This window comes from Aotus nancymaae, unplaced genomic scaffold (assembly GCF_030222135.1).
Source record: "Aotus nancymaae isolate 86718 unplaced genomic scaffold, 86718_ANA_hifiasm-v0.15.2.pri h1tg000029l, whole genome shotgun sequence".
In the NCBI taxonomy this organism is placed as follows: domain Eukaryota; kingdom Metazoa; phylum Chordata; class Mammalia; order Primates; family Aotidae; genus Aotus; species Aotus nancymaae.
In genome coordinates, this window is record NW_026988442.1 from 59,774,587 (window position 1) to 59,798,987 (window position 24,401).

The 24,401-nt window shown below is 43.3% G+C and overlaps 1 protein-coding gene across 9 annotated transcripts in view; it reads right to left on the bottom strand.

The window, feature by feature from the left end:
* Window positions 1-17,121, bottom strand: part of FMNL2 (formin like 2) — a 316,443-nt gene extending 299,322 nt beyond the window's left edge. For 8 of the 9 annotated variants that reach the window (XM_064382750.1, XM_064382759.1, XM_064382755.1 and 5 more), the window contains exon 1: window positions 16,577-16,729. In XM_064382750.1, the coding sequence (XP_064238820.1) occupies window positions 16,577-16,693 (117 nt within the window). In that variant the 5' untranslated portion in view covers window positions 16,694-16,729. Of the gene's footprint in view, window positions 1-16,576 lie in introns of all 9 variants that reach the window. The other variant, XM_064382754.1, reaches the window with a different exon arrangement.
* Window positions 17,122-24,401: the final 7,280 nt, after the last annotated feature.

The window sequence follows — 24,401 nt, forward strand, 5'->3', positions numbered from 1 at the left end:
GAATCAACAAATTTGATTTTCAGCTCTATTACCTACTAGAAATATGTGTTCGCAGGTTAAGTTTTTTAACTTCCCTAATCCTGAGTTTCTCATATATAAGACAGGGATATATCTACCTTTCAGGTTTCTTGAGATACCATTCATGTTTACTGAAATGATTAAAGAAATATACAAGTGACCTATATTGTATTATTAATGAAAATGCATGAAATCCACATTTAAACCCACATTAGAGCGGCCTTAAAATCCTCAAAAGAAACAAAGCCATTAATACGTATTTAAAGACTTATTCTGATACTGAATACTTCCTTCTTGCCAGTAAACCTACTGGCAAGAAGGAAGATATCAAAATTCCCACCCATCCTTTAGTCACTGCTAGAGGTCTGAGAGTTCTATGTCAGGATTGCCCACTTTTCTTTCATGGCTTCTTCTTTAATCATGCTCAAAGGTTCTCAAACTTTAACATGCATAAGAATTGCTTTCAGGAGCTCATCACTGGTCATTAGAGAAATACAAATCAAAGCTACAATGAGATACCACCTCATGCCAGTTAGAAAGGCAATTATTAAAGTCAGGAAACAACAGATCCTGGCGAGGCTGTGGAGAAATAGAAATGCTTTTACACTGTTGGTGGGAGTGTAAATTAGTTCAATCATTGTGGAAGACAGCGTGGTGATTCCTCAAGGATCTAGAACCAGAAATACCATTTGACCCAGCAATTCCCATTACTGGGCATATATCCAAAAGATTATATATCATTCTACTATAAAAACACAAGCACATGTATGTTTATTGCAGCACTATTTATAATAGCAAAGACTTGGAACCAACCCAAATGCCCATCAATGATAGACTGGATTAAGAAAATGGGGCACATACGTACCATGGAATAATATGCAGCTGTAAAAAAGGATGAGTTCATGTCCTCTGCAGGGACATGGAAACCGTTATCCTCAGCAAACTAACACAAGAACTGAAAACCAAACACTGCATCTTCTCACTTATAAGTGGGGGTTGAACAATGAGAGCACATGGACACAGGGAGGGGAACATCACACACCAGGGCCTGTGGGGGGTTGGGGGGAAAGAGGAGGGGTAGCATTAGGAGAAATACCTAATGCATGCGGGACTTAAAACCTAGATGACGGGTTGATGGGTACAGCAAACCACCATGGCACATGTATACCTATGTAAAAACCCTGCACGTTCTGCACATGTATCCCAGAATCTAAAGTAAAATTTTTTTTAAAAATTGCCTTGTAGGGTCGTTTCACTACATAATTGAGTATGTTGTACTTTCATGGGAAACTTCAGGTATTTTAGGGTTAATTTTAACTACACACAACTTTCACCTATTTTTAACTTTAGAATTATACCTCTTTGTAAAATTCTTTTCTTTTGAGACAGAGTCTCACTCTGTTGCCCAGGCTGGAGTACAGTGGCGTGATCTCACTCACCGCAGCCTCCGCCGCCCAGGTTCAAGTGATACTCCTGCCTCAGCCTCCCAAGTAGCTGGGACTAGAAATGTGCGCCACCATACCCAGCTGATTTTTGTATTTATAATAGAGACAGCGTTTCACCGTGTTGGCCAGGCTGGTCTCAAACGCCTCATCTCAAGTGATCCACCCATCTGGACCTCTCAAAGTGATGAGATTACAGGCATGAGCCACCACACCCAGCCTTCTTTGTAAAACTCTTGTATGCCCCTTAAAATACAATTTTGTAAAGGAAATATAAAAAAGAAAAACAGGGAAAGAATCTGAGCTACAAGCTAATAGCAAGTTACAGCAATAAAGTAATTATCTTCTATAATACCTTGCCTGCCCCAGGTCAACCTATATAGCTTCAAGCAGACAAAGCAAGCCATTCTAAGTACTGGCCTTCAGCGTACCTGCATGTCCATTCTCAAACAGTGTGTCCCATGGGTCTAGAACAATGGCAATTCTGAAATACTCATTTCTTTGAAAATCATCTGAATTTAACAAGAGGCAGAAGAACTCTGGCTACACAAAGCTACTTAAAATAAATGGCTCTGTTACTGACAACAGAGTGAAAGGAGACAGACTCCTGAGCCTCCACCTTGAGGCTGTCCCGTGCGCACGGTCTGAAGCTGTCTGGGCTGAGTACATCCCAAATGCTGTGGAATGACCCTTCACTTGCTCCAAGGTCCCTGGAAACTGCTTCTGAGCCAGCAAAGGGAGAAACCAATTGCACTCTGGCTACTCCTCCCTCCCCAGGGCTCTTACCTGCTCACACTGGCTACCTGCTCCTCCTCACTCAGACCTTATCCAGATGATACCACTTCACACATCCCATTTTATTCTCCTCATGGCACTTTCCACCATCTAAACACTCCATTTCTGTATCCGTGCATCCCCTTCATGTCTGGCTTCCCCCTCTGCACCCTCTCATTAAACTGCAAATTCCCTGAGGGCAGATGTTCAATCGGTCCTACTCAGTACAGCATCCTCCAGTGACTACAACACTGCCTGGCCACAGTAAGTGCTTAATAAATATTTTTTGAATTGTCCGAATAAAGTATATCAGCACCAAAGAAGCAAAACCAAACAACGTAGAATAAAAAGTGCAGACCAGCAGTGGTTGGGACTGAGCTAGAATCTCAGATGCCTACACCCTACTTCCTATTCCAAGGAAACATTTTCTGAGCACTCGAAATTCAGAAATGGCACCTTCCCTCCAAACCCTTCGAGCTTAGCATATCTACATCTATACTGATTAAGAAGATCTCTGGGTTGCTTATTGTTGTTTTCCCAGCTACATCCCAAGTCCCTTGAGATTAAGGTCAGATTTTGCAGCGTATAATACATGCTGGACTCATTCAAAGCAGTTACTGTATGAATTAAAGAGTTTAGTACAGTGGGTATATGAAGAACGAACAAGAAGCATACATTTAATGACATCTTATAGCTAAGTCAGAAAACATAATAGTGTAGTGCAGTAGAAAGAAGCAGGCTCTCTCAGGCAGACCTGGATTCAAACCCTGCCCTCAGCGTTGGGTAGTGGCCACGCTAACACCCTCAGCCCATTGTCTCATTAGTAAAAGGAAGGTAATACCTCCTTGGAAAAGGTGTCATGAGCGTTAGCAATAATGCTTATATAGCACCTAACAGAACTCAAGAGAGCTCATAAATATCATTAGTTTACAGTGGAATGCACCCTGGAGTTTTTAGTATGAAGACTTAGGACTGGACCCCAAACTTCACCACCTTCTTATATAACTTCAAGCCATTCAGTCTCATGCCCTATTTGCCTCATTTATTTAAAACCCTTAGAAGCACAGAAGACAATTGGAGAGCACTCTGCAAAGAGCAAAGCACAAAAATGCCAAAATAAGGAACGCTGCCCATTTAAACTTGCCTCACTCCAATAAAAAAGAAAACATAAACTGCCCTCCTCCTCTTCTGGTAATTCACAAGGAGTCAAGGAAGCATGATACCAACTTGTTATCTCTGAATGTTTCGTATTCTTGGGCACCTACCACAGTGATGTGATAAGGGGAATACCAAGATGAATAAGAGTCTATGACCAAGCATCATTTCAACACAAAGGCAAGTTAGGTGCAATTAACAGTCAGCCTAGTGTGGTCAGTTAAATAGGTTACTAGAGCAGCTACTCAAATTCCCAGTCCTCTTTCAGTGGGCACTGTTCTCTTATCAAGTCAATAATCATATGCTGGGACCCTTCCAGGGCTAAGCCCTGTGTTAGATAAGGAAAAGCTGTCAGACCTTGTAAGACACGATCCTTGCCTTTCAGGAGCCCACAGTGTGAATTGGCAGGTGAAACAAAGACATTAACAGATGGCTAAGAATGTGATGAGCAACTACAAAGCTACACATGAAAGCATCTCCCTATTTTACAATCAGAACTTACACAAGGTGATTATTTAATAAAGTGCCTCATGAGTAAGAGACAATTCGTACCACAAAGTGATCAAAGTAAAGAGAGTTGTTTTTCTTATCACCCCCAAGCTAACATGGGCCTGTCAGGTCACTTGGAAAAAGCAGGATTTTAGAAAACTTTGAAGGCTGGACACAGTTTCAGTAAGCAGAGAAGCAAAGGGAGCCCATCTTATGCAGGAGAATCACCAGAAAAAAAATACTAAGGAGAGAAAGCACAGGCCTATTCTGGGGACAGGGATTAAAAAAAAAAAAATGGCCAGGCATGGTGGTTCACACCTGTAATCCCAGTGCTTTGGGAGGCAGAGGCCGGCGGATCATGCTGTCAGGAGATCAAAACCATCCTGGCTAACATGGTGAAACCCAGTCTCTACTAAAAATACAAAAATTAGCTGGGCATGGTGGCACGAGCCTGTAGTCTCAGCTACTTAGGAGGCTGAGGCAGGAGAATTGCTTGAACCCAGGAGGTGGAGGTTGCAGTGAGCCAAGACTGTGCCACTGCACTCCAGCCTGGGCAACAGAGCGACACTCCATGTCAAAAAAAAAAAAAGAGAGAGAGAGAAAACCTCAAGTTAGGGACTTGCACAGAAACAGAAGAGGAGATGGGTCCTGCCACATTAAAGCTGGCTTCAGGGAGAATGCTGTGAGGGGTAGAGCAGTTACAGAGGAAGGAAGGGAGGGAGGCCAACAAACATGGTCATGAGCCCTCAAATTGTATCTATTAGTAATGTCTGGAATAACACAATAGGGCTGTGATAGGAAATCGAACCAGAACACGAAATTCACAATCTTATACCTTTTGATATTTCAAGAGTCATCAAGAAAGATGACAAAAGCTAAAGACCAGAACTTAAGCTTGAGAAGGAGTACATAAATTTTGTACCTACATGTCCATAAATTCCAAGTGTTAATGCCCCAAATTGCAAATGCCCATTTTCACTGTGGCCATCCCTCCCCATTCATGCCTTTCTCCTGGAACACAAATCAAAGTGTCCTCTTCTCAGTATTATGAAAAACAGGGATACTATACACGCAAACAAAGATACCATTAAGGTTATCCATGATGATACCACTAAAAGCAACAGGAAAATGCTGCAATGTCATAGTTTCCTAATGCTCAGCCCTACTAGGACTAGGAACACTCTCAAAGGAAGTGGTGGAAACCTCGTGGTTAGAGTCATTTGGAGTCAGACCACAAGGAACAATCCTGTGGCCTCCTCTCTTCCACGTGAGGTATGACCACTGAGAAAGTTAAGTTCAGGTGAGCAATAACTGTGGCTGGAAGGCCAGGAGCCAAGTCTCACCAATTCTGAAGAAGAGAGAGGGAGAGATTCTGATTCCTGATATGCAAGATGGTTGCAACTATGTTTGGTTTATGAAAAGATTTTTTTAAAGGAGGATCAGGCAATATCATTCTAAAAAATGACCAAAAAGAAATTTTTAAATTTCGTCGTTATCATTAGAAAAATCAGAGGAAATGAATCCTGGAACTTTTTTTGTTGTTAGAGATATAGCGTCTTTGTTGCCCAGGCTAAAGTATGGTAGCATTATCATAGCTCATAGCAGCCTCCAACTGCAGAGCTCAAGCAATTCTCTCACCTCAGCTTCCCAAGTAGCTAGGACTACAGGGAGTGCACCACTGAGCCAGCTAATTTTTTTAATTTTCATAGAGACAGGATCTTGCTGTTGCCCAGGCTGGTCTTGAACTCTAGGCCTCAAGCGATCCTCCCACCTCAGCCTCCCAAAGCTCTGGGATTACAGATGTGAGTCACCACACTCAGCCAGAAATTCTGATAATTACTAGTGAAATAACAAAAGTATAGGTCAGGTGTAGTGGCTCTCGCCTGTAATCCCAGCACTTTGGGAGGCTGGGGTAAATGGATCACCTGAGGTTGGGAGTTCAAGACCAATCTGGCCAACACGGTGAAGCCTCGTCTCTACTAAAAATACAAAAGTTAGCCAGGCGTGGTGGCAGGCACCTGTAATCCCAGCTACTCTGGAGGCTGAGGCAGGAGAAATGCTTGAACCCAGGAGGTGGAGGTTATAGTGAGCCAAGATCATGCCACTGAACTCCAGCCTGGTGACAGGACAAGAGACTCCATCTCAAAAAAAAAAAAAAGTATAGGTGCCTAATGTTAAGGAATTATTTAATTAAATGAGAAATGGGACCTGGTAAATTCACAAATGATCTGGAGGTTTCTAAACCAAACAAGGATTTCCAAAAAGCAGACCCTGAGAACCAAACCAAACATTCTGCTATAAAAGGCCATTGGAGAGATTAAACACTGGGAAGGGGAAGGGCTGCACAAGCCCAGGAGGCCACACAGTTCTAAATGGCCTCTCTAGGTTCACATCTAGAGGGCCTAATTATAGTTGGCAGTAGAGTGACTTTGTGGTAAGACCCAGGGAATCCAAGTTTATGGCATCCTGGGCCCAAGACATTTCGCTTCCTAGGTTCACCAGGCAGAACTCCTTGGGAATAAAGAACTCTGATTAGTCAAGATACTCCACTGTCACCAAAGAGAAAATTTCCTTGGAAGAACAACAAAGTCGACCGTATCAGAGAATGAAAGGGCCAGAACTGAACCTAACCTACAAAGCTATTCACCGATTCACCGCCTTTACATTTTAGGTTTCCTGGCTTTCACAAATAAGACACTTGGCAGAACTGAATTCACTGGGCAAACTGAGTGTTGCCATGGTGCAAATCTAATCATGACATATCCAACTTCTCCTACTGGTTACCATAATGCTTCCTTCTATGCCAATAAAAAAGGAATGTTATCTCTTTTTTATTCAATTTATTCAATGAGGGCAGATGAGACTATTTTCAATCTTTCTGCCATTGTGAAATTGTCATCTTATTTACCTTCCCCACCAAAATAAAACTCCATGATTATCCTTTACTATTCCCATCTAAATATACCTTCTCTTGCCCTGTTCCCATTAAAGTTTTATCTAGCCATAAATCAACTACCTACACTTGCTTAAAAGACTGATTTATATTTCTAAATGAAAATGAAACAATAATTGCTACTATCCTCTCAGTTCCAGAAAACCACATATGCTGTCCTCAAACCCCAAACCACAAATGCTGAAAATTATGAGTAAGAGGAATGTCTATTTGCTTATGTTATAACTAATGAAGAAATAACCAGAGTCTTGCATTGAGAACAATCAGCTCATTCTTGACCTAGCATCCTATTTATCTTTCTATTCTTAAGGCTAATTGCTTATATAAGCATGCCAATTTGCCTTGATTATAGGATTCTTAATAAATGAATGCTGTTTACATTTCACAAGTGTATTTGAATTTCACTACAGGAAGCCAAGCTCATCAAGTCTTTGTAAGTGGTAAAACCAGAGATCAAAGCAAAAGGCCTGCATTGAACCAACAAACAATTAGGCTGGAGAACAGAGGCCTGAGCAAAAATGCCACTGATTTATTGATTATTCTGCTCCAGAAGTATACCTCTGGGTCACTGCTCAATCTTAAACCATATATACAGAATTTTCTTACAAATTTTCATTATGATAATTTGGTGGTCTTTTTTTTTTTTTTTGAGACGGAGTTTCGCTTGTTACCCAGGCTCCATTCAACAGGTTTTGATCCTTTTCTTCTGTATTTTTTCATCTTGCTGCTTTTAGTTGAATCAAATACCTTTAGTTTTTTTTGTCATTTTTTTTTTTAACCTCAACTTTGCCTAATCTCTCCAAATGTTTTTGTACTTCTTAAACAATCCCTTTTCTATTTCACTTACTATCTTGTTTTCCGCTGGTTTTAACTCTTATGCTTGGTCTTTGGAATAGGAAGAAAAAGGGGAAAAGCATCTAGCTCAGTAGCTGTCGACCTTGGCTGCACATTCAAACCTCCCAGGGAGCTTTTAAAAGTCCTGATGCCCAGGTCACATTCCAGACAAATTTATCAGAATTTCTGGGAGTGGATCCAGGCATTTACGGGTTTGGTTTTTGTTTTTGTTGTTGTTGTTGTTAAGAGATAAGTCTTCCTCTGTTACCCAGACTAGAGTGCAGTGGCGAGATCATGGCTCACTGCAACCTCAAATTTCTGCACTCAAGCAATCTTCCTGCCTCAGCTCCCAGATAAACTGGGATTACAGGTGTGCACCACCACACCTGGCTAATTGTTATCAGTAGTAGAGATGAAGTCTCGCCATGTTGCTCCAGGCTGGTCTAGGACTCTTGGCCTCAAGCGATCCTCCTGTCTTGGCCTCCAAAAGGGCTGGGAGTACAGGCATGAGCCACTGCACCTGGCCCATTTGGACTTTTTGAGGCTCCCCAAGTGATGTCAATGCACAACGAAGTTTGAAAACCACTGCTTTAACTTATCAATACCCAGCTTAAATAAGCTGTTCTGCCAAACTGCCATGGAGAGGAAAAAAAACAAGGAAAGGAAGTCAGGTTCCTAAGCAAACCCTCAATCGAGGCAGGACTTGAGACTGGTGAGATGTGTTATTTAAAAGCACCACAAGTCACATTTTAGTGTCCCTGCACTAGGCATATGATCAAAATGTAAACTATTTAGCTGGGTGTGGTGGCTCATGCCTGTAATCTCAGCACTTTGGGAGGGTGAGGCTGGTGGATCACTTGAGTCAGGAGTTCGAGACCAGCCTGGCCAACATGATGAAACCCTGTCTCTCCTAAAAATACAAACTATTTGGGCGTGGTGGCGGGTGCCTGTAATTCCACCTACTCAGGAGGCTGAGGCAGAAGGATCACTTGAACCTAAGAGGCAGAAATTGCAGTGAGATGAGATCATGTTACTGTATACCAGCCTGGGTGACAGAAAGAGAATGTGTCTCAAAAAAAAAAAAAAAAATGTGAACTATTTGACATCATCCCCAAAATCAGGTCATGGGCACCTTCTATGCACAGAAGTCAGTCAAGGGAGACTACTTCTGGAGATAGCAGGGTCTAAATACCTCAAGGCTTTCAGCTTCTGTGGCAATGGATACAGGGGCTTACAAATGCATCAGAACTTCTGCAAAGAAAAAAGTGGACTGGCTGGGCACAGTGGCTCATGCTTGTAATCCCAGCATTTTGAGAGGCTGAGGCAGGCAGATCATGAGGTCAAGAGATCGAAACCATCCTGACCAACATGGTGAAACCCCATCTCTACTAAAAATACAAAAAAAAAATTTGGTGGGTATGGTGGCATGTGCCTGTAATCCCAGCTATTCGGGAAGCTGAGGCAGGAGAATCACTTGAACCAGGGAGTCAGAGGTTGCAGTGAGTCAAGATCATGCCACTGCACTCCAGCCTGGTGACACAGCAAGACTCTGTCAAGGAAGGAAGGAAGGAGGGAGGGAGGGAGAGAAGGAAGAAAGAGTGGACTAAGGTTGCATGTGAAATAAGAGTCATCAAAGACGGTTACAGGCTACACAAGAACACTGAAGATCTTGGAATCACAGAAACTACAGGAAGTTTGTCCTAGAAACTATACAAAACTAGAAATTATAGAAAGTTTGTGATAAATGCCTACCAGTGAACACTGATAGTCATGTTTTTCTGTTTGTTTTTTAAGAGAGTGAAAAGAAAGTACACTTTTATCTGTCAACATCAAATACCATCATACCTGGTAAATAAGGGCTGAGTGTTGCCCAATTTCAGAATTCCAAGCCAGTCTGGTCCACATCCGCGGGACTTAGTTGAAATCACAGTTCAAGAGGTAGCTCTCCAATCTAACAGCTCTTTCCTAGACATTGCTTCCAAATTATATCCTATCAGTTGGAAACTGTCCTTGGTGTTATGTCGAAAGACAGGTTTCTGGAAAGGAGGGGAGGGGTCACTGGGGAGGAGGAAGGAAGACCACACTGCAGTATGAACAGATGCAATTCTGAAGGGAAGACAAGAAATGAGCTATCTCTGTCCCCAGTGTTCAAGTTGGTGAGAGCTAAGAAGGTACATGAAGCCTCTCTAAGGAACCATGACTCCAAAGCCTAGGGACACACTTCTTGTTATTTGCAGGGATGGGGGTGGCACTCCATAAAGAGCCACTCTACAAAATGAGCTCTGCCAACCAACCCTATAGCTTGTAACTCACTTTCCCTCCTAAGCTCCTCTAGGCTGTTCTTGCTTTTATAAGGATCCGATGCTTTGTTCCTAAAAGGATTCCAGTTACAGAGTCTTCTTGCAAAGGAGGGAAAATCATCCACAATCAGTGCTTCTTGTATTAGCCACTTTTTTGACAGCTATTACTTGCTTAAACCTGAGGGCTGGAGAGCCCACTTTACCTTGTCCCTATTCCCCAAGCTCTAAGTATGAAAAGAAAGAAGAGCACTGTTCATTAAGACCCAACCCTTCAGGCAGCAGTTCTCACAAAGTCAAGTGAATTTCCGGAATCTCAGCCCATACTTATCTTTTTCTCCTTTGAGCCCAGGAAGAACCTACCAGATCTTCCCCCACTCCCAGGTGCTATAATTCTGTGTCTAGAACATGCAAGTGGCAGACTCACCTCAAAGAGGGTAACTTTCAAGCCAATAATGTCCTTCCTATAATCTTGGGGTGAAACGGCCTTCCAGTCCAGTGTTTTTCACACAGATATCTGAATAACTTTAATGGAGAATTCACCATCCATTTTCGACAACTCTAAATGTTAGAATATTTTTCCCAATGCTCATATGACTTTCAGTCACTGACCCTGGGGAATTCTACTCTTTAGACCACACAGAACACCACTACACACATTTCCACCTGAAAATTCTTCAAAAGACCAAGTCAACTAATGGATCACAACATATTATGTTCTGGAAATGTTATGCTTTCAAGTGTTATGATTTCCATCACCTCACGACTATACTAACAATTGTGCCAAATTTTATTCCTATTCACAAAGGAAAACCAAGGGCCAGAGGAAAGAGTTTAACTTGTTCAAGTTGGTACAGCAAATGTGATTCTAGAAACAAGGTCTCCTGCCTCCCAGACCAATGCTAAATGAGAGGTCATAAGCAAACGCACTTCTTATCACTTACAGATTTAAGGCCATGCTACCAACTCTCCCCAAATGTCATCATATTACACAGTTGACAGTCTCTTGCTGGAGCCAAACATTTGCATTTGATCAACTTCTATCCCAGATACCCCAATATATTTTCACAGTTTTTACTGGTATTATGAGGGGAAAAAGGCATCCTGATAATGATACTCATAGCCCTAACCATATACTCCCACTTTGGAGAATAAAACAGCTCAGGGAGTTACTGCCTCGGGTGAAACTGTAATGGTTCAAAGTGACAACACTCTACCCCCACCTTCCACACTCTCTTTCCCTCAAAACAGGAGAAAGAATGTGAGAAAACACATCAGCAGCATCTGATGGCCTCACTACACTAGCAGCCATCCATCTGCTTAACAGACTTCATGGCAAGCGCTCTCCTCTGAAGTGGCTGAAAGGGAGCAACACCTTGCAGTGGGAAATAAACTTAAATGTTAAAACTTGACCTTCCTTTCCTTTTCACAGCTAATTACATTTGGGGTGTATGCCTGGCATTGACAGGTTGTCCATTCCTTCTGATTTGGAAAACAAACTTTTCAACAAAGGTATTTCAAATCTGCCTTGAAAAGAAAAACTGAAGAGTACATTTTTGGACCAGATCAATTTTTAACTCCGTGCTTGAAAATAGAAGAGCACAGTGAAGATGCCAAAAGGTTTGACATCTAAAGAAAAGAAACTTCAAATGCACCTCACTTCAGTCCCTTCTGAAAAATTTCTGCCAACTTTATGCAGTCTGAAATTTGCAATAACCAGATAGGAATTTTTGACTGCTAGTCCCAGGTCATTTTTTCTTTTCAGTTCTAAGGCTAAGGAAGCATAATATAAAGGCAAGGCCAGGGGGAGTAGGGAACAGATCCAAATCTCTGCTGAAAGACCAGATTGGTTATTTAATAACTGTATGATTTTAGGCAATTTAGGTAATCTTTTTCTTTTTAGAGACATGGTCTCACTTTGTCACCCAGGCTGGAGTGCAATGGTATGAACATGGCTCACCTCAGCCTTGACCTCCAAGACTCAAATGATCCCCCATCTCAGCCTCTTGGGTAGCTGGGACTACAGGTACAAGCCACCACACCTGGCTAATTTTTTTTTCTTTTTTCATAGAGACAGGATCTCACTATTTTGCCCAGGCTGGTCTCAAATTCCTGAGCTCAAGTGATCCTCTTAACTCAGCCTCCCAAAGTGCTAGGATTATAGGTGTGAGCCACCATGCCCAGCCTAGATAATCATTGTTTATGCATCTATAATGTTGCTGATAGTGTTCGTTACTGTGAGGATTAAATGAGAACATGTAAGCAAAAGGCCTACTCATAGTAGATACCCAGAAAATGTTCCCACTCCTTCCTAGAGCAAAATGACTACATTCAATCTCAGGGCAAGGGGGAAAAAATGAGAAGGAAATGGACTCAAATTAATCAGATACCAGAGCAGTTCCTGATACCAAATATAACACTGCCCTAAACCATTACTTCCTAATCTTTTTAAATCTGTTTGCAGTGCTGCCTGGCACCTGATACTATATAAGACACAGCAGCTAAGACAAAAGACTTAAAATTGTCCTTTTCTCTGAGGCTCAAAGAAAGAATCCTTAGGATAGCTCTTCAACAAAGACATCCAAGGGAGTGCCTTTTAAGTTGTAGACAGTGACTGCAAAGCCAAAAATGAGTGAATAATATCATGGAGGATCTAATGTAGAAAGAAGTATTCTTGGACAAAGACCATCACTTGTTTGCCACATCCACCAAAGAACCACCTTCTTATCATCAGCTTTACAAATAAAGGACACGGGAGTATTTGTGGGTGTATATACGTAACTCAGGGATGTCCAATCTTTTGGCTTCCCTGGGCCACACTGGAAGAATTGTCTTGGGCCACACATAAAATACACTAACACTAATGATAGCTAATGAGCTTTAAAAAAAAATTGTGAAAGAAATCTCATGTTTTAAGAAAGTTTACGAATTTGTGTTGGGCCTATGCAGCCCACAGGCAGCAGGCTAACAAGGTTGATGTAACCCCCAAGATTAGACAATGGTAAATACGATGGAAGGTCACATGGCTATTATAAATGTGGGGAACCCCCAAAAAACACAGGCTAATTTTACCTATTAAACATATACATCTTGAACACCAGTGATCAATGAAAAATATATATATATACATCTTTAAATCCTAAAGGAACAAAGATCGAAGTACATGTTTGACTTTATAATTTATGAAACACTTCCATATAAATTATACATATGTTAGAGTATAACAGAAACATTGCACACACACACGCACACACACAAAGGCTTATATATACATATCTAACCTTCTAGCTCTACCTGAAAGGTCAGTACAGGGAAGCAAATGGTTAAATGTATACACTAAGACAGCAATCTTTTCCCTTCAACGTAACTTTTATAACCATTACTATAATGATACTGAAGATACCTATCCTTAGGAGAATTAAACTCCTAAGACTGGGATCTAATTTTTGCTATTCATTACTTATGGGAAGTTCAGTAACTCATTTTTTTCTATTAAAAATATTACTTTTCGCCGGGCGCGGTGGCTCAAGCCTGTAATCCCAGCACTTTGGGAGGCCGAGGCGGGTGGATCACGAGGTCAAGAGATCGAGACCATCCTGGTCAACATGGTGAAACCCCGTCTCTACTAACACAAAAAATTAGCCGGGCATGGTGGCGCGTGCCTGTAATCCCAGCTACTCAGGAGGCTGAGGCAGGAGAATTGCCTGAACCCAATAGGCGGAGGTGGCAGTGAGCCAAGATCGCGCCATTGCACTCCAGCCTGGGTAACAAGAGCGAAACTCTGTCTCAAAAAAAAAAAAAAAAAAAAAATTACTTTTCAAGGTTTACCCCTCTACTGATCTTAATTCATTAGTCTCTTATTCTCTCATTTCCATTCATACCCACTAATTTTTTATATTCACACAATTTAACCCATATAAACTGATGGGGAGGAAGAGAGTCATTGAATAGGTTTATTATCTCTTAAGGCTTTCCTAACAAGAAAGAATATGGACTTCTGTCATTTTAATTTTTATTTACTTCTCCCTGAGGCCTTAAATATTCTAGAACTGGAGGTTGGGAAAAATTGTTTCCCTAGCTTGAAACAGTCTGTTAATTATTGATGTAAGCCGTACTTACAATGAGGTGCTTGGACACTTTTCTGTACAATATTACTATCTGGTTTTCCTCCCAAAACACCCATATGATCTTTATTATACAAGAAAGTTGAACTGGTATCAATAATGCCAACACAATCCATTGTCCTCTACATACTTAAAAACCTGCCACCTAAAACTTGTCCTTAAGAACTGATTTCTTAAGCAACTCACGAAGAAAAGCAAAGTTGAGAGTGTTGCACGTACAACTCCAGAAAAAGCCAGTAAGAGAAATCACCAACAATGCGTATTTCTATCAGCCTACGGAGATGATCTGGAAGGTTTCCTTTCAACTCCTCTCACAGTTTGTCGAAGAGCAAGTGGAGCTGACTTGGGAGAAGGAACACATCAATGGTCCAAGTGCATCCCTAGGAAGAGGGTTCCCAAGCTGACATGGTCCCAAAAGCTTTGTCTCTACTCAAAAAAAGGTGAGCCTGGCATTGTTTTTGATTCTTGTTTGGGAGGCTTAGAATATCGTAAACAATTTTAAAAGGAGTTGCACCCAGTAACTCTGTGACACACAGTAGAGCAGAAGTAGCCACAACAACACTGCCCCAAGAAGCTTGGGATGTAAAATCATAAATGTCTACATACTATATTTGCAATTGCTAGCCTTAACAGGAACACAAATCCACCGCGTTAATGATGGGACATTATTTTTCTAAAGATTAATTCACACCATGTGTTATTAATCAGCAGGGTAACTGAAAGCTCAAGCAAAAAAAAAAAATGCTATCCTAGTCAAGCAGAACTTAATTGCATTATTGTTATTATTATGGCTGTTGCACTGGTTTCCCTGTGTCACTGGCTCCTCCACCACAAGTATTCAGACACACACACACACTCACACACACAGCACCACAGCATGGATGGAAAAACAAAAAAGCCAGAGCCAGGAGGTAAGAATCATATGTATAGCAGGGAGAGGGTTTTGAAGAAAAACGTTTGTCTCTGGAAAAACAGGTCAAGTATGCACCCAGGCTGCCTTGAGAATTATGCCTAGGCCGTTTCATCTGAGTGTCCCATCTTGCACAACGGTGGGAGCAGCTGCGGGAGATCACAGGAAATGCAAAGCAACACAAGCAACCTCATCTATCTCCCCGACGGCCACACCAGAGTTTCCAGGTGGTGGGAGAGAGCGTTCAGGTCTCCCGAAGACCACACAGCTCACCTGCCATCCAGAACATCATTTCCCATACCAAACCATCCGTTTTCACGGCCTCAAGGCAGGCAATTTGAACTCCTGTCGATGATCAAACCTCAGAAAACCGATTTTTGATCTAGAACTCGAGTCCTTTGCCAAAGTTGTAGTTTTCATGCCAAAAAAAAAAAACCCGCAGGCAGGCACAATCGTTGGCTGCCTGAATCACGAGTTTCCCTTGCTGCCTAGTCTTGTGGAGTTTAGAGGCAACCAACTAGGAAAAGAGAAGTGTCCAAGTGTGAGGAGCAGGAATGCGTCCAATCTCGCCCGTGTCCCTCCCAACATCCCTTAGAAGAGGCTGGGACACTAAAACTGGAAGTCTGGGGACCAACTGCAGTCCAGATCCTGGCTGGGGCAAGCCGCCACACCCTCTGCAGCTCAGCACAAGCCCCAGCTGGGAGGGGCTCAGACACAGTCCCAGCAGGAAAGGGAGAAAGGGGAGTTTTCAGAGTCCTGGATTTGAGGAGGTGTAAAGCTGGGAGAAGCGGAATGCAGGAGGGAGCGGGGGACCGGCTGAGTGTGCAAGGGGAGGGGAAGGGTCGCCCGTGCAATCAGGACAGCTTGCAACACGTTCCCGCAAAACTGCACATTTTTGTGGTTTTAAGATTTAAGTGTAGAAGGAACACGCTGAGGTTCTCCCCGGCCTGGGTTTCAACGCCCCTCCTCCTTGCCGAGGGCCGGGGCGCCGCACAGCTGCGGGGCTCCCCTTTCCCTTTCGGGGAAGCTCCCCTCTGCCGAGCCGCGACGTCCGCCCTCCAAGTTCGCCTCCGCTCACTATCCGGCACGGCGCCCGCGGCCGGCCACACGCGCCCCATCTGCCGGGAACCTAGCAAGTCCCGGGCTGGCCGCCCAAGGGATGGTCCGCAGGGGCTCGGGGTTTTTTGTTTTTTAAAAACACAAAAAGCCTAAGCGACTCGCCGCCCCCTCCTCCCCAGCCCGCGCCACCTTCCCTTCACGCCTACGCCGCACCTCCCGGGCACACGCGCCGAGAGGTGCCTCTCTAGCCAGACAATGGGTTTGGGGCTGGCGGGGCAGCCCGCCCCAAGTCCCCATCCCCATCCCATCCCAGGACCCGGAGAGGCAGAGCGCGGGGGGCTGCCAGAGGGGCGGAAAGAAGTGCGGGGGAAGGGGGGGCGCCACAGTGGGGAAAGTGCGAGCCTCCCCCCCGGGAAAGGAGGCTCGCTCCCGGCGAGGGGCGAAGGGGAGGGGCAGGGGTCAGCTGCGCCGCCCGGCCGGGGGCCCCGGGTCCCCGCGCCCGACCGCCGCCGCGCACTCACCAGCACGATGGCAAATCGTTCCTCCAGTTCACCTGGCTCAGGCATCGGCAGCTTCAAAGGCACGTTGTGCGCCCTGAAATCGGTCTGCTGCGAATCCATGCTCCCCGCGTTACCCATATCGGCGGCGCGCCGGGCCGGGGGCTGCTCCGGGCCCCTTGCGTGCGCGTAGGAAATCAGAACAGCTCCGGGCTGTCGGCTCCCGCCCGCAGGCGCGACCTGCCCAGCTCCCCGCCCTCCGCCGCGTTCCGGCGGGTGTGCGGCACGCACCGCTCCCTAGCAGCGCTCCAAGCCAAGCCGCCCCCCGGCCTCCCTCATGCTCCCCGCCGCCCCAGCGCGGCCCCGGCCTCTTTTCCTCGGGAGAGGTAGTCGGGGCGCTGGGCGCCTATGTGCATGGTGCTCCGCTGGTACACCGCCCCTGCCAGAGATCGCGGCCCCCGGAGCGTGGTCCCTCCTACTCGGCCTTCAGCCGGGCCCCCGGCCGCCGCTGACACTTCCAGCCCTGGCCGGCAACGGCTGCGCCTCTCCGGCTAGCACCTCGAGCAGACAAATGCAGCTCCGCGCTCCCCTACACAATGCCCCCTCTCGCCTGGCCCCCGCCCCCAGCCCGGCTCCGCCTACTCGCCCCGCGGACTGCCGGGACGCGTAGTTTCTGCCCAAAGTGTCCGCGCGCAGACACCTCCCCGCTCTGGAGCGCCAGGCCGGGTTGGGACCATTTGCAGCCAGGGGATCCGTACGTCTCTGGAGATGGCTTATGTCACTTTTGACCCCCCGCTCACCCCAACAGCAGAATACCTACAGCGTATATACCATGTTGACACTTGGAATCCAATCAATGAATGAATGGATGCATGCCTTCTGATTAAAATTCAGAAAATCATTGCTGTTTTTAAAAGATCTAGTTCAATAAGGAACTTCGAAAGCATTAGCAAAGTCGTTTCATAAACGGGGGAGGGGGGTGGGTCCATGGGTGCTTGCTTATTGTTCTTTCTTCCATATATAAGTTCTTTGGTGTGATTGAAATGTTTTATAAACAAATGTATAATTTATGGATATATATAGCCAGACCCAGGAGCTGGATAAGGATTCAATTCAATTTACAAAAAAAAAAAAAAAAAAAAAAAAACCTGTCAAACACCTATTATGTATGGGTTATTGTGTTCCTTGGTGGGAGAAAAAAAGAGACTTGCCCCTGTGCTAGAATACTTGCCAATCTAGTGAAGGAGAAAATTTACATACCCATATTTCATGTGAGATGGATTTAATGATAGAGTGTTTTGGGAGACTTTGGGATGATTTTTGACTGCAGCGCTCTTATTTCTTCACAGTAGTCTTGAGCAAGGTGTCTTACAGAAAAGATTGGACCTGACTCTGTCCTCTGGGGTGTGTTTTCAGACTATAACTACTCATTCTGAAACCTCGGAAATAGAAATAGCCTTATAAGAGACTTTAGCCAACTGCCCATGTGAATATTAAGGGTATACATCTGGAAGACTTGTGGCTGAACTTCTGCTGTTAGTACTTTCTTAGTTTAAAGCAGTGTTTCTTAATCCTAGAGGTGTATCAGATTCACTTGGGAAGCTTTTTGCGAAAACTACACACACCTTGGGTTCTATTATCGGAATCTCCCTAAGCTGAGAGCCAGAGCCTAGGCAGGTGTAGTTTTAACAAGCTCCCAGGTGATTTTGATATGCAGGTAAGATTGTTATCATCCTTTTTAGTAAATAGCAAGTGCTTTTGGACAAGGTAGTACACCAAGATTCAATCATCAAGAACATTTCATTCATCTGTATAAACTCCAAGATACTTTTTTTTTTTAAAGATGGGGTTTCACCATGATGGCCAGGCTGGTCTTGAACTCCTGACCTCAGGTGATCCACCCACCTCGGCCTCCCAAAGTGCTAGGATTACAGGCGTGAGCCACCGCGCCCGGCCTAACTCCAAGATACTGTAAACATAGTAGACGCCCAAGAACTATTTGTGGAATTGACAAGTGACTTTTTCCAAAAGCGTATAACACAAATACATCATGTGTGTTCTAAATAAACCACTTCTAGTCTTTTTAAAGAATAGAAAGAATATAAATAAATTCAACTTAAAATTCTGAATAACTGTAATCTGGATTCCTAAAGTAATACTGTATCAAAGTTAATGGCAAATGTGTTACTGATCTGAGAGAAAAGCAGGGAGATTCAGGAATACACATACCCCAAACTAATGAAAATGAATGAGAAAGAAAGCAGTATGGACCAGGTGAGACATTTCTGACCCACGAATGTATTTATTTCCTTTGTAATCTCTAGACATATACGTTGGGTCTGATTGACTCGCAAAATCAGCCCACCCAGAGGGTTGCCCATCTGGATAAAAAGGCTGGAATTCTTTTCTGCAGTTGAGAAAGCCTTTTTGATTACATTTATGGCTCCCTGCGGCTATATTTCTGCCAGGAACCAAGACCTTTTTCTCCCCTTAAGTCTTATCACATCTAGTCTCTCTCATAAGCTCACACTTTGAGGGAAGCCCAGGACAAAGTGTGCAAATCTATGAACCAAAAGAATTTTTCTGCCATTTCAATGTTTGCAGTCTCTAACATTTGGTTAGTATTTGTGATTATTAAGAGGAAAAATTAACACTCCATAGGATTGTACAATTTCTATAAGAATTTCCATTAAAATCTTAGGAAATTTTTGGGGAGGAGAAGGCATGGAGGGAAAGGAAAGAAAACACATTTCTATTACGTTAATTGTTGCACCCTTCCTCCCCACAAAATTAAAATCAAGCAATCATTTAAAAGTGCATATTCCATTCTTTTATTATTATATATGATTTGTTATAGCTCATGTGCAAAATATTGGCAAAAAAAGAAAATGTCTGGGCTGGGCATAGTGGCTCACACTTGTGAGCCCAGCAATTTGAGAGGCCACGGGAGGTGGATTGCTTGAGCCCAGGAGCTTAAGACCAGCCTGGGCAACATGGAGAACTCCATCTCTACAAAAAATGCAAAACTATTAAAAGACAAAAATGGTGAAGTATGATCTTCCAGGTACACTTCACTGGAAAAAAAAAAAAAAAGAAAGTCTCAGATGGGCATGGGTAAAACTTCCTAACACTGCATGTGCTCAATTCCCCAGGGTAAGAAGAGCACTGTGCATTCAGAAGGCCTACCCTGAGGAAAGCATCATGGGAAAGAGAAGTGGGATCTCACTGTGTTGCCCAGGCTGGTCTCAAATTACTGGCCTCCAGCTATCTTCCTGCCTTGGCCTCCCAAAGTGTTGGTTTTACAGGTGTGAGCCACTGTGCCAGCTTAATATTCTTTATAACAAAGCCTGCAAGATTTCTTCCCATACAGAATTTTCTGAAGACGACAAAGAGGCGAATTATTAATGATTGAATGCATACTATGAGATGAGAATTATATACATTCTTCTAGACTGTCAACTTAGAACAGGATTCAGAAAACATTGCCTGTAAACCAAATCCGTTCATCTGCCTATTTTTATAAATAGTTTTATCAGAACACAACAAAACTATTGGCAATTTATCTACCTACTGTTTATGGCTGCTTTTGCACTGCAAGGACCATGTTGAGCTGATATGACGTAGACCGTATGACCCTCAAAGCCTGAAGTTTTTACTATCAGCCCCCTTACAGAAAATGTTTGCTGATATCTGACTCAGAAGATACTATATTTTGCAAATTGTAAGTACTATAAAGTGATATTTTGCCAATTATCTATGTCGCATAACAAAACTACCTTTAAAACCTAATAGCTTAAAATGGAAAAAAAAAATGTAAAATTCGCTGGATGTGGTGGTGCACACCTGTCATCTTAGCTGCTGCTAGTGAGGGTGAGGTGGAAGGATCGCTTGAGCCTGGGAGGCCAAGGCTGCAGTGAGCCATAAGTGTGCCACTCAACTTCAGCCTGGGCAACGGAGCAAGATCCTATCTTAAAAAGAAAGAAGAAAGGAAAATATCTGTTAAAACTCTACTTATCTTCCATGGAAACCGAAATGTTGGAACATTCATCTTCCATGTGCATTTCCAAGCTATGCCAGGGATGGCTTGGTCAGGGATTCCTCCACAATGGTGTAATTGCTTTCGAAGAAGATTTTCCATTATTCAGGACCAACACTTCTACAAGATCAGCTGTTTGAGGGATTGGAGCTGAGTTTTACTGGTATCTCCTGAGGTTCTAAATGTAAGGAACAGCTCTGCAGGTAAGTTCACTTTGTATCTTAGAAAGACTAAGTGACCTTGGCTACAGAGCAGTAACCCTAAGATTCTCCTTGTGTATGTAATTATGTCCAAATGAGGTCAGCGCTCTGTGATAAACACAACCACTGATAGTCCTGAATCAAAATTGTGAAGTAGAACTAGCTGGGATTTTAGAGGGATTGCTATTTGTCAAATTACATCTACAACAGTTCTGCAAAATTGACATATTCATCTACATTTATTTGAAGAATATTTATTAAGCACTTACTATGTGCCAGGCACTGCTCTTGATTTGCAAGCAAATTTTAAACATGAGTTCTTTCCCTTTTGCTTTATACAGCCTTCTTTAAACAGTTAACTTCCAAAGATGTAACTTAACTCTCCAGTTCCCCTTCTCCTGCTGAATCAATTAGGAATGCTTTTGCCACCCAACTAATAATGTCTTAAAAAATATATTTTTCTCATATGACAAGAAATATGGAGAAAGGTAGCTGCCAAAATTTGTTCAGCAACTCAGTAAGGCTAGGGCCAGTATCTGTAGGATGGTGTGGTCTTTTCCCGTGTACTTACAAAATAACAGTCAGGGTGCTATGAATCAAGTCTGTCTGTCAGATATATATATATGCGGTGTATTGAGGGGACTTGCACACAGGGTAGTGCAGTGGTGGTGAGCTGGACAGAAGAACCACAACTGCCTGTAAAAAGCATGAAGTATATATAGAATTTCACTTCGCCTCCTCCTTGTAGCAACCTCCACTTGACAACCTTCATCTGATCCAAAACGAAGGGCCTCCATCCCCTACACAGCCTGGGGCTCAGGTGTTCCTCATAGATATGGAATGAATAACTGGGTAGGTCACTTCCAGATTCCTTAGCTCAGAATTGCAAACACACGTTCTTCTTAAGCCACAGGGTCATTTGCAGAGTGTGCTTAAGTTACAGCTGGCAGGTACATCTCCTATACACTCAGTTAAGTCTGTTCCTTTTATCAGGAAAGCAGAGGCTTGCTAGTGGTACATCAAACCACTAGCAGACTGCCGATTATTCCTCATTTTCTACAAGTAAGTAACATGGCCATTCCTAGCTGCAAGAAGAGCTGGTGGAGCCAAACATAACCTGGGGCTTGACACATTCCTCGCCTGGATAAAATCAAGAGTCTAATAGCAAGAAGGCAATAGATATAGATAAACAATGGGTAAACAACAATTATCTTCTAACTTCTTCCCCCACATAGTTTGTATCTTTGTGGGTTTTTTTGTTTGTTTGTTTGCTTTGTTTTCTGGTTTTTGTGGGTTTTTTTCTGAGATGGAGTCTCTCTCTATCACCCAGGCTGGAGTGCAATGGCACAATCTTGGCTCACTGCAAACTCCACCTCCCAGGTTCAAGCGATTCTCCTGCTTCAGCCTCCTGAGTAGCTGGGATTACTGGCACCCACCACTGCCCCCCACTAATTTTTGTATTTTTAGTAGAGACAGGGTTTCGCCATGTTGGCCAGGCTAGTTTCGAACTCTTGACCTCAGGTGACCCACCCGCCTTGGCCTTCCAAAGTGCTGGGATTACAGGCATAAGCCATCGTGCCCTGCTGTATTTTGTATCTTTGAATAATACTTTACGTTTGTATTATGACTTCATATTTTTTACAGAATGCTTTTAATTTATGTTATTTTATCCTCTCAATACAACAGTAAGGAACCATAGGCTCAACAAAGTAATTTTTTTCTAGTTTATACAAGTGAGAGAATTAGAACTTAGGCATTTTGATTCACCAATCACTATTCTATATTGCCTTAAAAATTTTCTCTGAAATTATGTATTCTTCTTTTGTTTTTGTTTTTACACAGGGTCTCACTCTGTCATCCAGGCTGGAGTGCAGCAGTGAGATTATGGCTTACTACAGACTCAGGCTCCTGGACTCTAGGGATTCCCTCATATCAGCCTCCAGGGTAACCAGAACTACAAGCACATGCAGCTACACCCGGCTAATTATTTTATTTTTTGTAGAGATGGGGTTTCACTATGTTGTATAGGCTGGTCTTGAACTTCTGGCCTCAAGTGACCCTCCAGCCTCAGCCTCCCAAAGTTTTGGGATTAAAGGTGTGAGCCACTGTGCCTGGCCCATCTATTCTTATATATAAAAGCATAATGAGACTTCTGCTTCTGATCAAGATGGAATGTAAAGACCACATTTATGCTCACACATGAAACTAATTTTAAAAACTGGACAAATATATATGAAACAACAACCCTCAAGACCTTGACCACCAGGCAATGTAGAACAGTGATCCCTGAGAGATGAGAAATAAACATAGAAAGCCCTAGGACTACCCCAGTTTACTGCCTGGAGAAAGTTCCTAGTGCAAAGAAGGGGAACCCAGACTGAGCCTGGGAGCAACCTTGATCGGGGAGGCACAGCTCCTTGTTCAGTGAACCCGAGGAGCTAGTATCGTCAGGACAGAGTACTGGAAAAGAAAGAGCTGCAAGAAGAGAGAGCTCCAGAGATCTTCACAGGTGACCATTCCAGTATTCAATTGATTACAGATCAGTACATGCATGTGAGGAAAAAACCCAGAGCTGGTCATTTAATAATAAGGAGGTAAATTCATCAAAAGAACATAACACTCAATAACAGCATTTCAAAATACGTGAACTCAGGCTGAGCATGGTGGCTCATGCCTGTAATCCCAGCACTTTGGGAGGCTGAGGCAGGCAGATCACAAGGTCAGGAAACAGAGACCATCCTGGCCAACATGGTGAAACCCTGTCTCTACTAAAACACAAAAAGTCAGTCAGGCGTGGTGGTGCATGCCTGTAATCCCAGCTACTCAGGAGGCTGAGGCAAGAGAATCACTTGAACCTGGGAGATGGAGGTTGCAGTGAGCTAAGATTGTGCCACTACACTCCAGCCTGGCAACAGAGCAAAACTTCATCTCAAAAAAACACAAAAAAAGAAAAACAAAAACAGGCCGGGTGTGGTGGCTCACACCTATAATCCCAGCATTTTGGGAGGCCGAAGTGGGAGGATTACCTGAGGTCTGGAGTTCGAGACCAGCCTGGCCAACATGGTGAAACTCCATCTCTACTAAAAATACAAAAAAAATCAGCCAGGCATGGTGGCGGGCACCTGTAATTCCAGCTACTTGGGAGGCTGAGGCAGAATTGTTTGAAGCCAGGAGGCAGAAGTTGTAGTGAGCCTAGATCACGCCATTGCACTCCAGTCTGGGCAACAAGAGCAAAACTCCATCTAAAACAAAAACAAAAACAAAAAAACCTCATGAACTCCAAGAATAAATATATCCACAATTATAGTCAGCAATTTCAACAACCCGCTCTTAATATTTGTAGAACAGGTAGGCAGAAAACTCGTAAAAATGTAGAAAATATCAACACTATCAACAACTTGATCTAATTGATATTTATAGACTACCTCATCCAACAACAAAAATTACATAACTTTTCAAGTGCCCAGAAAACATTTACCAAGATAGACCGTATTACAGGCTATAAAACAACTCTCAATAATTTAAAAAGACCCAAGTATTTCGGCCTGTATTCCCTTACCACAATGAAATTAAATTAGAAATCAAGAACAGAAAGATCGATGGAAAATCTGAA